Raw genomic sequence first — 14,508 nt, forward strand, 5'->3', positions numbered from 1 at the left:
TTTTCCAAGAAATGACAAAATGCATCAATAATGTTAAGGCGGGTAAAGTGTATTTTACTGCTACCACAGACAGAATGCGTAATGTGTTGTTAATGAGACAAAACTTTCAATTACGCTGAGCTATAAAATGCTTTTCCAATAATACAATTAGACATATTTTACATCATTAGAAAGCTTATTCTGTCACCTATTGGATAGACTAATTGTCTATTTATTAATCCAAGACAATATATGACCACTCGTTTTGAAAGGGACATCTCTACGCGCAAAACCAATGGTAAGGTTGTATATTTATTCCGTATTTAGTCCTAGATATTGACAGTAGAATGACATGGTATAATTTTAGAAAAACTTGTCTTGTTTATTCCATTATTTAGTGAGCAGCATTCTCACTGCTGCATTGGCATATTTTAGTGATGTTGTTGGGTTTAGTTTGTTGCTATGACAGAATATGAATATTTAGTGGTGGAAATATTTTTCTGAATGCTCAGAAACTCCTTTGGCATAGTTGTCCTGAATCGTCTACTTGTAAAGCTAGAACACAGTGTGTTGTTTTTCAACTCATATTTTGGTTGCAGGAGCACTGAAAGTCTGAGTTGAACAATCTCAGGAAGCGAGTGTCGTGGCCACTAGGGGGTTGCGCAAAGGGGTTAACTTGCATGACATGTAAAATACTGGAATCTATCATTAGAAAAGTTACTGTAGAAGTATTTCTTGAAAAAAGCAACATCCTAAGGGATAGCCAGCATGGTTTTTGCAAGGGAAGTTCTTGCCTGACAAACGTTCTGATATTCTTTATGATATTATATAATTAGATTTCCGAAAAGCATTAGATAAGGTACCACACGAGACTTGTTAGCAAAATGAATACAGTAGGAATTGCAGGAGGTATTTCAGAGTGGATTGGGACCTGTCTTCAGGGTGGAACACTGAGTAGTAGGAATATATTATCTGAGCTGGGAACTGTGGGAAGTGGAGTCCCACAATGATCGGTACTGGGACCCATACTTTTCCTAATTTATATGAATGACCTTTACAGGGACATAGAAAGTACATTAGTCAATTTTGGACATGATGCAAAACTGGGAGGCCCAGCTAATAGTTTGGAAGATACTAAAGTAATCCAAGAAGATTTTTTAAAATCCAGATGTGGGTGGGGGTGGAAACCTGGCAGGATTACTTTATGGGAGAAACAAAATTGGAATGTGCTCATTTTTAAAATAATTGGGAGTAATAGTTGATCAAAGCCTTTGACGTTCTAGGCAATGTGCTGTAGCAGTAAAAAGGTTGTCAGGATGCTGGGATATATGCCAAAATATTGAATATAGTATATATCCAAGAAAGTTATACTTATCTCGTACAATATGTTTGTTAGACCACATTTCTGGTATTGTGTGCAGTTCTGGGGACCCTACTACAAGAAGGATATACATATCTTGTCATTATGTTCTGTTATGTTATACGTTACGTTATGCTATACTATGTTATGTTATAAAGACGTTGGGCTTAGGTGGGCTTCGGCCACATTTGCCTGATGCAGACCCCTTAATTTTGTAAACTAAATCAAGCCAATAAACCTTCGAACCTTAGAATCATCTTAAAATCTTTACTTGAACACAACATGTGGATTACTGTGATGGAATTTCATCAGCATGTCTTCATGTCTGTTATGCCACTTCACTCATTCATTCATCAAGTTCAACTTATTTAGTTGTTCATACAACAAGAACTGAAAACGAACCTGAAATGTGATTCAAAACAAAGGTACACATCAAACCATAGTTATTAGTGAACCATTGCACCCCTACTTGATAGGCCCAACCGCTTTTCCTTGGTTAATTGTAGTTCCGTTTTGGTGAGTTGTGTTCTTTCTAATATGATACGAAAGGCATCAACAGAAGTTTCTTACTCTTTGCAGGCTCCTTCGACCCCCACCTGCTGGTGCTGCTGGCCTATTCCCTGGCTGTGGCTAACTGTTTCCCTGAGGCATTGATCCGTGAAATTTTCAGTGTGGATTTCCTGACAAAGCTAGACTGCCAGTTAGAGAGTAAGTTCATAAGTTTTCTAAACTGAATCATAACTGGCTCCTCTGTGAGTCTTTTGAGATGACCAACAGGAATGTGCATGACAGGATTAAATCATTTTATAATATTTTATTCCTGTTAAGAACATGTTTGAAAATATTTGAAACTGTTTGTGGTTTAAAGCCATGAAAATGCACTCTATATAACTAAAAAGCAGCTTGTACAATCATTGTATGTCTCCAGAGACTATACATGCGGGCATTTCTTGGCAATTATAAATGTAAAAATCTGATTTCATATCAAGGCAGTACTTCAAAAGCAAACCAGCCGTTTACTCCCGGCGCCTAAGAGCTGTGCTTTAGACATAAGTGGCCTGGCCAAAGGATATCCTACTGAACTGTATGTGTTTTTGCTGCTGCTCTCTGCTTGATTAGTTGTGTCTGTCACGCACTTCCTGTTTGTGGTGGAAAGAGTGAGGAGCATTTGAAAAAGTGTGTTACAGGATTGTATTGTGCCTTCAAGTGTGTATTTGATATTATTTTGGGCTTTTTGTTTAAACAATTGCATTTGTGGCACTTTATTTCTTCCAAAATTATGAATATAAACTAATCTGCGGTAGTATTGTAAATTGTACAAATGTCTTGCTTCATTTAAGCCATTTTTCAAGTCTCTGTGGTGTTCACATCTGGAGTTATAAAGCTTTAAATAGGGTACCCCCTAAATGGGCAAGGATTGGCTAGATTTGGTTTGTGCCTTAAGGGGTTAAGGTAGCACAGGATTATTTAAACTAGGGACTTGGGGGCAGGGAGGTCAGAAAGTGAAAAAGGTAGGGAAGTGCAGACTGCCAGGATGGAAGCTGTCTGGCCTTCCTATAATAGTGTGAACACTAATGAAGTAAGAGTGGCTTGGGACGGTGGGGGATGAGGGAACGGGGGAGGATGTATAGAAGTAATAATCTGAAATGTCTTTGCTTAAATGCTAGAAGCATAACAAATACATTTTTTTAATTTGTGGCTGCAATGAATGGGGGGGGGGTTTATGACATAGTTGGGATTACAGAGACATGGCTTGGAGATGAGGATGGGGATGAATATAATATTAAAGGGTACAAACTCATTAGGAATGATAGATCTAGTAAGAGGTAGCTCTCTATGTAAAAGAAAATTTTAATGTGCAGAAAATTCCAGAAATTGACCAGATTGTGCCTAGTGAGGATATTTGGTTAAGGCTCATAGGGAAACATGAAAAGGGCCTTATGGTAGGAGTGTGTTACCGGTCGCCAGCTTCAGACAATTGGAAAAATGGAAAAATAAAACAATTGGAAAAATAAAACAAGCTTGTCAGGATTGTGAGACTATTATTATGGGTGACTTCAGTTACCCTGATATTAATTGGGAAATGATGACAGGTCAAGGAAAAAGTGATTAAGAATTTTTAGATGTTATAAATGACCTTTTTTAGGCACAGTATGTCAATCAGCCCACAAGAGGGAAATCCGGGCAGAATTTGTGGCATAGAGGTGAGCCACTTGGGACTAGCAATCATTATGCAGTTAGATTTGAAGTATTACGGCAAATTAGCAAGGCCGCCTCTATGGCCAAAATTTAAAATTTTAATTTCAACAAGATGTGAGAAAATTGAAGTAATATTGACTGGGTGAAACTTTTTAACTGCAAGACTGTGAATGAAAAGTGGGGTATGTACAAAAGAGATATTTTGAGGCGCAAAATAAATTTATTCCAAAGGTAAGGAAAAGTACAATGAAGAAGCTCTCCCCCCCAGTGGATGAACAAAGCCATATGGGAGAGTTTGAGGAACAAAACAAAACTGTATAAGATATATAAAAATGACAGCACTGAGGGTAATAGGGCTGAATGTTGTAGCTAATATGCGTGCTAAGGTTGAAAGAGAACTACGGGAAGCCAAGAGGCTCTTTGAAAGGCAAATTACTGTAGATGCAAAAAGTAATCCTAAACGTTTCTTTCAATACTGTAGTAGGAAAATAAAAAGTCAAAGAGGATATCAGGTGCATCAGACATGAAGAAGAGCATTGCTTTCTAAGAATAAAGATATTGCTGATGCCTTGAATAGTTATTTTGTTGAGAGTTTTACTAGAGAAGAGGTTACTAATAGACTGGAAGGCATATTCGGTACTCAAAGTCTTATCAGATATTGAAATAAAGGATAAAGAAGTACTGCATGAATTACTTAAACTAAAGACAAACAAGGCAGCAGGTCCTGGTGGCATATACCCTAGGGTACTCCGAGAGTTAGCAGAGGTCATTTTTAAACCGTTGGCAGGTATTTTTAGACTGGAGAAATACCTGAGGACTGGAAGTGTGGTAATATAATACCAATATATAAGAAAGAGGAGCGTGCTGATCCAGGACACTACAGGCCTGTAAGTTTAACTTACATTATATGTTAAATACTGGAATCTATCATTACAGACAGGTTGGAAGTATTTCTTGAAAATAGCAACATCCTAAGGGATAGCCAGCATGGTTTTCGTAAGGGATGGTCTTGTCTGACAAGCCTTTTGGTATTTGGGACATAGAAAGTACATTAGTCAAATTTGCAGATGATACAAAACTGGGAGGCCCAGCTAATAGTTTGGAAGATACTAAAGTAATCCAAGAAGATTTAAATAAAATCCAGAAGTGGGCAGAAACCTGGCAAATGAAATTTATTATAGCCAAATGTAAAGTTCTGCATGTGGGAAATAAAACATTAAGCAGATTACATTATGGGAGGAACAAAATTGGAATGTGCTTTGAAAAAGACTGATTCTAGGCACTGTGCTGTACCAGTAAAAGAGGTCAACAGGATGCTGGGATATATAGCCAAAAGTATTGAGTATAAATCCCAGGAAGTTATACTTATCTTATACAGTACATTTGTTAGACCATACATACAGTATTTTGTGCAGTTCTGGGGACTGTACTACAAGAAAGATATTGAGGCTCTGGAAAAAGTTCAAAGAAGAGCAACTAAATTGATTCCTGGTATGAAAGATAAAAGCTATGAGGAAAGACTTAAGATGCTTAACTTCTTCAAGCTGAGCAAAAGGAGACTCAGGAGTGATTTGATTGAGGCTTTTAAATTCATCTACAAAGTGAACTACAAGATATTCTTCAGGTTCAGTTCTGTTAGTAGAACAAGGGGACATAAATGGTGTCATGAGGTTGATAGAACTTAGTCGAGTTAATAAAATAATATACATTAATTCAAATTTAATATTTCAGATTTAATTAGGGGGTCACTCTCAGCTAACCTGTTAATGGCACAGCACTGAATACTGAACCCAGAATAAATGGAGATCACCCTTTATCAACCTCAACACGTAAAATTATTTAGAGGGAATTCACCCCCGGCACTTATTAATTCAAATGTCTCTATTTGACTTCGTTGGTGGATCATTCCATCAGCATGAGAGAGGAAAACAGGAAAAACAATTAATGACCAATAATTGTTATTATAAGTTAAGAAGTATGGTTGTAAAAAGGGATAGGATACTGGCACAATATAGCACGATACAATTCAGTACATAATGTAGAATGTATTGACTAGTCAGACGTTATAGTATTAGTATTAGGGTTCATAAGTGATACGCTCTCTCAACAAGGTTGCTGGGTATCCCTACACAGAAACTCATTATGAATGAACTAATACCATTTTACGCACATAGCCTATGATTAGTATGAGACAGACAACAATCAGTTACACTCAACTCATAGCATTTTTCAATGTGATATCAATGTTTCATCTTAAACCATCATAAGAGGGCAATTTTATATGCTTAATGGACAGTGTTTTATTCATTTTCAGAGAGGTTTTGAACCCTTAGATTTCATAGACCCCTATACTGATAGAGAGAGATGATGGGTGGTGGCAAATAACAAAATTTGATTGATGGCTAATAGGTCAATAAGGTCAGTTAAGTATTAATGAATTTTTAAAAAAATGTATGACTTGTTCATTTTTTGTTGTGTTTATTTTGGGGGTTCATGGTCCATGTGTGTGCGTACCACATGTTTTGACATTTTATTTTTTTAACGGGTTTTTTAAAAGTGTGAAAGGTTCTGTGAGGGGAGAGTGTTATTTAAAGTGTTTATGAAACGCATATGAAAAAGGGAGTTTTGTGTAAAAGTGCAAGTTTTAACTTTTTTATTGTTTGCAACACCATCCGTCTATTCTATTGTAAGTGTGTATTGAAATGCGAGTTAGTTGGTTCCGTCAATTCGCTATGCAAGCTGTGAGTAGGCGACACAGCATTGCATTGCCTGAAAAAGTTTTTAGTGAAAATAGATTTTGACAAAGCGAACATGTGTTAAATTTGCAAAACAAGTGACGAGTTTCAAAAATAAATAAATAATACAAGTTCACGTTGTCTATAGATCAAAGCATGAAACCGTACTGTGTAGGCTAAATTCAGATTATGTGAAAAGAGTTTTCTTTTAAATCTAAGTTAGTTGTAGTGATAGGAGTAAAAATACTTAGACCTGGGCTCAGTGGCCTGAGGCGCAGGCTCAGACAGACAGTCGTTAGAAAGCTGGCAAGTCCAGGATCCTTACTCGATTTGTAGCGAGGTCTTGCCACATATTTTTTCCAAGTTTTCAAACAGCCAGTATATACCCCTGGATGCTTCTGCCAAAAAGTGATTTATAATCATGTCCATGCATGAATAGAAACCCCAGAAAGTTTCTGGTTAACTTGTTTCATAAATGGTGCCTGTGGAGGTGTGTTTTTTCCCTCCCTGACTATATTTTAATAAAAAAATAATAGGCCACATCTTATATCTATGTAATTGTTTTTACCAAAATGATGCAAAAACGTCTCAAATAGAGGATTAAGAAACGGGCCTTAAGGAGATGTTCTTGGGTAAAAAGACACCACCAAGAATTGTATACATATTTAGCACAAGTAGGTTATATTGTTTAATAAACTACATATTTTAGCATAAGTAGGCTACTGGTAAACAAACCATTGCATAATCACAATGTAAATAGGTCTGTATATTAAGTTGACTAGGCTACATGCACCAAATGTTCCATGGAATGTAGACTATATTTTAATAAAGACTATATTTTAATTTAAAAAAATTATCATCACCACTTCACCTTAATCAGCACCATAGCATCATCTGAAAAAATTGTGCAAAAGTGCAAATTAAATATAGCAATTCTCATTTATGTTGGCCTATTTATTTTTCATACGTTATTACTCTTCATCATCAGCACCATAATCATGCAAAGACAGAAATGCTACAACTAATAACATATTTAATGGTAGTAGGATATTAGTAGCAATATCAAAGTAGCAATGTAGTCCAATCAAAACGGTAATGTAGTAAAAATGGCAATGGTGGAATCAGCATAATTGCATCTTACAGTTGAGGCCAAAAGTTTACACCATTTACACCTTGGCTAAAGATATTCAAACTCATTCTATCACAACTCCGCACATTTCATGTTACCATACATTTCTTTTGGCAAGTTAATTAGGGCATCTATTTTGTTCACATCAGGGGTAATTTTAAAACACTCAATTAGAGACCGATTTATTTCAGCTTCAATTCACTATATCAGAATTCCAGTGGGTCAAAAGTTTACTACATCAAGTTGACTGTTTTTTTAAACGGTCTGGAAGATTCCATTTCATTCCAAGATTCCAAATTGATGTAATGCCTTTTTAGAAGCTTATGATTGGCCAATTGTCATAATTAGGAGTTAATTGGGAGTTACTTGGCACCTGTGGCTGTATTTAAGGGCCTACCTTTACAGCCACTGCCTTTTTGCCCTTGATACCATGGGAAAATCCAAGCAACTCAGCCAAGACCTCAGAAAAATAATGGTGGCCCTCCACAAGTCTGGTTCCTCCTCAGGAGCAATTGAATAGCTGAAGGTACCATGAGCATCTGTACAAACAATTGTATGCAAATATAAAAATCTTGGGACCACACAGACACTGCATCATTCAGGAAGGAGACACAAATGAACTCCCAAGGCTAAACAAACTTTGGTCTAAAAGGTTCAACTGAACCCTAAGACAACAACAAAGGAAATTGTGAAGGAGTTGGAGGCATCAGGTACCAAAGTATCTACATCCACCATTAAGAGAATTCTACATCACCATGGCCTGAAAGACTGTTGCACAAGGAAGAAGCCCCTACTCCAAGACTGGCATAAAAAAAGCCAGATTGAAGTTTGCTGGTGATCACCAGGATGAAGACACAGCCTTTTGGAGGATTGTTCTCTGGTCAGATTAAACTTTTGGTATTCTTTGAAGAAGCTACTATGTGTTTTGATTATAGCAAGGCGTATGATATTATCTACTTAGATTTCCAAAAGGCATTTGATACGGTACCACATGAGACTTGTTAGTAAAATGAAGACAGTAGGAATTAGAGGATGTATTTCAGAGTGGATTCGGAACTAGCTACAGGGTAGAACACAAAGAGTATTAGTAGGAGGTACATTATCTTAGCAGGGAGCTGTTAGAAGTGGAGTCCCACAAGGATCGGTGAAAAATTGAACTGTTTGACCATAATGATCAGCGCTATGTATGGAGGAAAAGGGTGAGGCTTTTAATCCGAGGGAACACCATACCAACTATGAAGCATGGGGGTGACAGCATCATGTTGTGGGGGTGTTTTGCTGGAAAACGGACTGGTGCACATCAGAAAATAGATGGCATTATGAGGAAGGAGGATTATATCTGTCTCATCTATTATTTTGAAATGACCTCTTATGGAAATAATATAGATTATAATTTGTAACTCAATTCTATGTGCCTGCTCGACCACTCCGCTCTGCAGCAGCAGGGCGTCTTGTAACCCCTCCCACCCGCCCAAAGGGATCACAGAGCTTCTCCACCCTAGCTCCCCAGTGGTGGAACGAACTCCCCGTCCCTCTCCGAACCTCCCCCTCACTATCCATCTTCCGCCGTGGCCTGAAGACTCATCTCTTCAGACTATACCTAGAATAACCACCACCATGCTGTGTATATATATTAAAAAAAAAAAAAAAAAAAAAAAAAAAAAAAACCCTTTTTTCCTTGTCACTTGTTACATGTTGCCCCATCCCTGCACTTCTTGGTAAATTGTATTTGTCCTAATACTCTAGCTTAATCTTCTGCCTAGTTTGGCTTTGCAGATGTTAGACCAGGATAGTGTTCATTGTTCTCAGCTAGAAATAGCTGTACAAAATAAGTAATTGTACCTTACTGAACCCGTGTTCAGCAGTTGTCTACGATCATGAAAATGCACTTCTTGTACGTCGCTTTGGATAAAAGCGTCTGCCAAATGAATGTAATGTAATGTAATTGACTTAACACAGGAAATGTACGGTAACATGAAATGTGTGGAGCTGGGAAAAATTGAGTTTGAATGTCTTTAGCCTAGGTGTATGTAAACTTTTGGCCTCAACTGTAGTTTAAGAGCCGCATATGCCAGCTTTATTACTTATTTATTCATCATAATTAATCACCATGAACAATGTGCATATTAGTAATATTAATAGCAATAATATCAAAATAACAATAAAATCAAAAATAAAAATAAAATAAAAATAAAAAAAATAATTATAGTGGATTAATGCTATCTTAGGTCAAGTTTTAATATTCTATGCATTTTGATACATCTGTTCTGTGTAGGCAGTTCTCACAGCTCAACTATTTTCAACATTAATGAGTCAGTCAGGGCCTCATGCTCATTTGTGCGTGGGTGTGGCCGTGGAAGCAGTTGCGTGCACTGTGGTGTAAACCATGCGGGAAAAAAATTGGAATTAAATCTTCTGTGGGACTTGTGCCTGGAGAGTTAGTTCAGTGAGAAGAAATTTTAGAGTTTGAAAGTACTCTCCTAAATAATTTAATTTGGCTCAGGTAAATTTGTTGTTTTGAATGGTGTTACGGTTGCTCTCCACACCCGCTAACATAAGCGATGCCGACACCAAGGTTTCCCAATAATAATCAATACTTTTATTAGAACACCATACGAAATATCAAAATAACTGTAAAACATAAAAGATGAAATCCAGACATGGCTGTGGTCCAACGGCGAGGAGAAAATAAAGCCCCCTCCTGAGAAGCCGACTCCAGGCTTCCTTTTATGGGCACCGCCACAGGTGCTTCCAATTATCTGAAACAAGAAAACACAGGCCTCCAAACGGCCAGCGCCCCCACCTGACGCGGAGAGGCGTAACAAATGGATTTCAATGGTGAAATGAGCCTTTTGGCACCAGAGGCTTACTGAACTGCAATACCTCGAATAACCACTTGAATTTGAGTTTCATGGAGAATGGCAATCACTGGTCGTCTGGCACGTCCCCGTGGGTTAACGTCGTTGCACTGAGTTTACCGTGATCCTTCACATTTAGGCTTTAATATATTACATTGATCTAAATAGGACAATAAAATAAAAAGCAGTAATAAATACATTTGTCTTTTATTTATTGTTGTATTCAAAAGAACTCATTTCTGCTACCAAAACCTTTTTATATTGGCCCTTTTTTGTACTTTTTAATAAATAACATTAAGCACCCATAATTTTCCTCATTGCTAAATGCATCATTTGAGCGGTGATCGTCCAATAGTTGCCTCGCAACCATTACTAGGCAGTGGATCTCTGTAAAGCTTTCTTGTTTGTTGGCTCGCTGTTACTTTACTGTGATTATGGTCAAACGGTGCGTTTGGAGAACTTGCTGAAGTGATTCTTATTGTCCAAAGACAAAGGATGTGATCTTTCCTCGAAATCAAGAATCGAATAAGGAAAAGTATAGGCTGTGGATAAAACATAAAACTAAACCTCATTCACAAATTAATCCTTGGAAGAAAATGAAGCACTTCTGCCTACTCCAAGGTACGCCCACTCCATTTTTCCAGAACTTCTATCTTTAAAAGCACATTTTAAAAGAAAGCAAAGCTACAGGTAAACTCACCACTTGGCCCGTTTTTAAATGTAGCCTATTTTACTGCGAATGGACTTTGTGTATTTATGCTAGACTGTTTTGTTTTTTAAATTTGACGTCTGTCTGTTCTACTTGAGCATTGATTCTGTCTGTAGTGTCAATTTCTGTAAATAAAACTAAAATGTACCATTTTACACCACAGAAAAACGGCCATGGACAGGCTTGAGATTTCTTGTCATAATCAAAGCAAAGTCTGCGGTTTTTTACCTTTATAGTATAGCCGCATAAACATCAAATTCCGCAGTATAGCGAACTGGTGGAAACAACATATTACCAATGGAAATATCAGATATATTTGGCTTTCACATTAATAGATTGCATTGCAGAATGACATTGTGGGCTTTATTTTCTGGCTGACGCATGGCGTGTACACCAATATACTGTACACAGCAGTACTCTAACAGTATTTGCACTTTGATGTGGAACAGGCTGATGTCAGCGTTAGGGCTGATCAGTTTCATTTCTTGTCTTTTCAGACCTTCACAAATGCAAACATTTCACTTAAACATAGTTTTTAGTGATTAATTGCATATTAAGGGTGTCGACTTTAGTGCCACTGCCACTCTTGGCCGCTGCACTTCTGTGATATACGCGCCTGCTTGCTAGTGGCTGTTTTGCACACTTAATATAGTATTACTGGACAGCTAAGGTAGTCCTGTTAGACTACATCGCCTGAAGGGTATAAAATAGTTGCTAATAAGTGAGGGTGAGTGGCATGTTGATTAAAGTATCCCACCTCCTACTCAACTCAACCCTCATGTGAAGTCTCTGCACCCCCACCCACCCTTTACAGCCCTGCCAGATGCGCTGAACATGCGAATACGTTTGCGCCTGATGGAGCTGAACAGGGCTGTGTGTCTGGAGTGCCCTGAGTTCCAGGTTCCCTGGTTCCATGAACGCTACTGCCAGCAGCTGCAGCGAAAAGGTGAGTACACCAGGTTGAGTACCCAGGGAGTATATGAATCTGGTCTATGTGTACAATTTAAAATGCACTGTGTTGCAGGCACCATTTCCATTAGTCCCGTTCAACAACAGATCCACAAAATGCTGGGAGAGCTTCTTGGAGGAATGAACTATGTCAGAATGGCTGTGCTTACTCCTTATTTCTACACAGTAGGTGAGTTGAGCAGTTGTGTGCTCATAAGCAGGGCCATCACATTGTCTCTTATCATAAGACCCACAGCGATTTAAAATTGTATTTCAATTGTCCATGGGTTGCTGTACAATTCAGTGGCTAATTGTGATCTAACTGTTAGTTTAACCTTATATAGGGACAGTGCCATGAAGGAAAATGAACATGGATGGAACGTAAAATGCATGCACTATGAAAAGCATGTCTTTGAGTGAATGGATGCAACAGTACAATGCACACAGATTTTGCACACACAACTTGCAGTTTAACAATAAATCATGCAAAGAAGATTTACCAACAATTTAAAATAAACAAGTTCCACTTGTCAGCAGGGGTATAGTGCAGTGGCTTAAGATTTAACAGATGCATTTTTCAGTTCAAATATTCCACAACAAAATATGGACAATCCTAAATAATGTGTATTCTGAACAAGCATGAAATAAACAGCAGGGCTTTTCCATCTTTGACAGTAATAGAAACAAAGACTGATTAAGGCAACTGACAGCATATCTGTAGGGACAAACAAATCATCAACTTTTACATACTCCATAGCTGGTTTTAAATTTTTTTTTATGATAAACTACTCCATACTGCTGTGAATTACTAGCTGCAGTTGGCATCTAGAAATGCTTTTACGATTTTAAGGTTAAATGCATTTTTTTTATTGCATTTGTGCCAAACAATGGGCTGCATTCACAAAACATGCGAGCGATCATGTTTGATCGTAAACTGTGTATAAGAACGTTTCCATGAACAATTCGGCATTCATCATTTTTTCTTATCTGTACTCATGGCTGTTTCCTAATGCTAGTCACATGAACAGGATTGCGCATAAAATTTACAAACAGTCAGCATTCATCACCTCATACACTTGGGATATGCACAAAAACAGTGGTCTGCACATGCGTCGTGAATCCCATATTGGTTTTTCATAGAAATATTTTTAAGAACAAAAGTAAGAATAATTTAAGAAAAGTTTTGTGAATGTGGCCGATTGTGAGTTAATGTTAAAAGCCCAAAAACACATTCACAGAACAAAAGCTTTTTGTCAAATTTGGTCTATTAAACTTGAAGTGCTCACATGGTGGCATTGGCGAGTATTGTTAGGCCCAGTAATCTTTATGAAAAATAATAAACTCATAGCCAAACTCAAACTTTTTTCCTAAGCTCGAAAAATGTGCTGTGCACAGCAAATTAGGAGTGCAATTACAGAGCAAGGTTATTCTCGGTCAATAAAACTTCCCCCTGAACCATGTAAAATCAGATGGGGCAATTGGCATTCTGTTACAGTGTACAATTCAAAGTGAATCATTTTTTATCCCAGATTTGTGGAAATTAAGATGGATATCACACCAAACACTGATAGTTGTGCTATAAGAGCTCTGTTGTGCTAGCAGAGATCAAGACATTAAGGGATAAGAATTTGGAGGTACATTTTGTTATCACTGAAAAAGGTAAGTGTGTTTGACATGATCCCTTTGTTTGAACGTTGGGATATCAAAACCAAATGAATATTGTCCAATGGCTTGGCTCAGATACACAGCAGAGACAAAACAATGAAACATCAATGCATCCAAATATTCTGTTAAGTTGGAGAGAAACAATGTATTTCAACCCTGTAGTACACAGGTCATAAATTATAGATTTCTGATACAAAGCAAGTGTCCAGAATCAATGTGACAACACTTCTACTAGACTGAATTCCAGGTTGTCAAAAGAAGTGTTGAACCAATCTGGGCAATTACAGATTATTTGCACAAGAATATGGCACTATGATACCCTTGCTTGAATTCTGGGATATGGCTGAAGAAATTTTTTTTTTTAAATGATCAAAAAAGCGAAATGATGCATAATGACTTTCACAGCAAGTACTGATGAACTGACCATTATAAAATTATGTTGCCATTTATAACATGAATTGTCTTTTGAACTGCCATTGTCATTGTTTGAACTGTCACTTTTATTAACCCCTTAGCGCACATGCCAAATCTGGCCAATCATTGCCCATTTAGGGGGTACCCTATTTAAAGCTTTATAACTCCAGATGTGAATACCACAGAGACTTGAAAAATGGCTAAAACGAAGCAAGACATTTGTACCATTTACAATACTAACTTAGTTTATATTCATAATTGTGGAAGAAATAAAGTGCCACAAATGCAATTGTCTAGGCAAATCTAAAAAAGAATTTGCTCGTTTTTAGTTTGCAATGAAGTACTGAGAGATTGCATATATACCCCATGTTAAACTATACATGTCCTGGATCAAAAACTCCTTGACCACAAGGTAAAAATCTAAGGGTGGATATGTAGCGCTACTAAAGATGTATGAAGCAAAAAAAAGCAGTGTACCCAGTGTCTCCAAATCTATACAAAATGTTGCATTG

General features: G+C 37.4%; 1 protein-coding gene across 3 annotated transcripts in view; it reads left to right on the plus strand.

Moving 5' to 3' along the window:
* Positions 1 to 14,508, plus strand: part of fastkd1 (FAST kinase domains 1) — a 118,159-nt gene that overhangs the window by 68,458 nt on the left and 35,193 nt on the right. The window contains exons 10-12 of one of the 3 annotated variants that reach the window (XM_035410006.1): positions 1,919 to 2,047; positions 11,784 to 11,915; positions 11,994 to 12,107. In XM_035410006.1, coding sequence (XP_035265897.1) covers positions 1,919 to 2,047; positions 11,784 to 11,915; positions 11,994 to 12,107 — 375 coding nt within the window. The remainder of the gene's footprint in view (positions 1 to 1,918; positions 2,048 to 11,783; positions 11,916 to 11,993; positions 12,108 to 14,508) is intronic. The other 2 variants (XM_035410007.1, XM_035410008.1) reach the window with 2 other exon arrangements.

Source organism: Anguilla anguilla, chromosome 3, assembly GCF_013347855.1.
Source record: "Anguilla anguilla isolate fAngAng1 chromosome 3, fAngAng1.pri, whole genome shotgun sequence".
NCBI classification, from domain to species: Eukaryota; Metazoa; Chordata; class Actinopteri; order Anguilliformes; family Anguillidae; genus Anguilla; species Anguilla anguilla.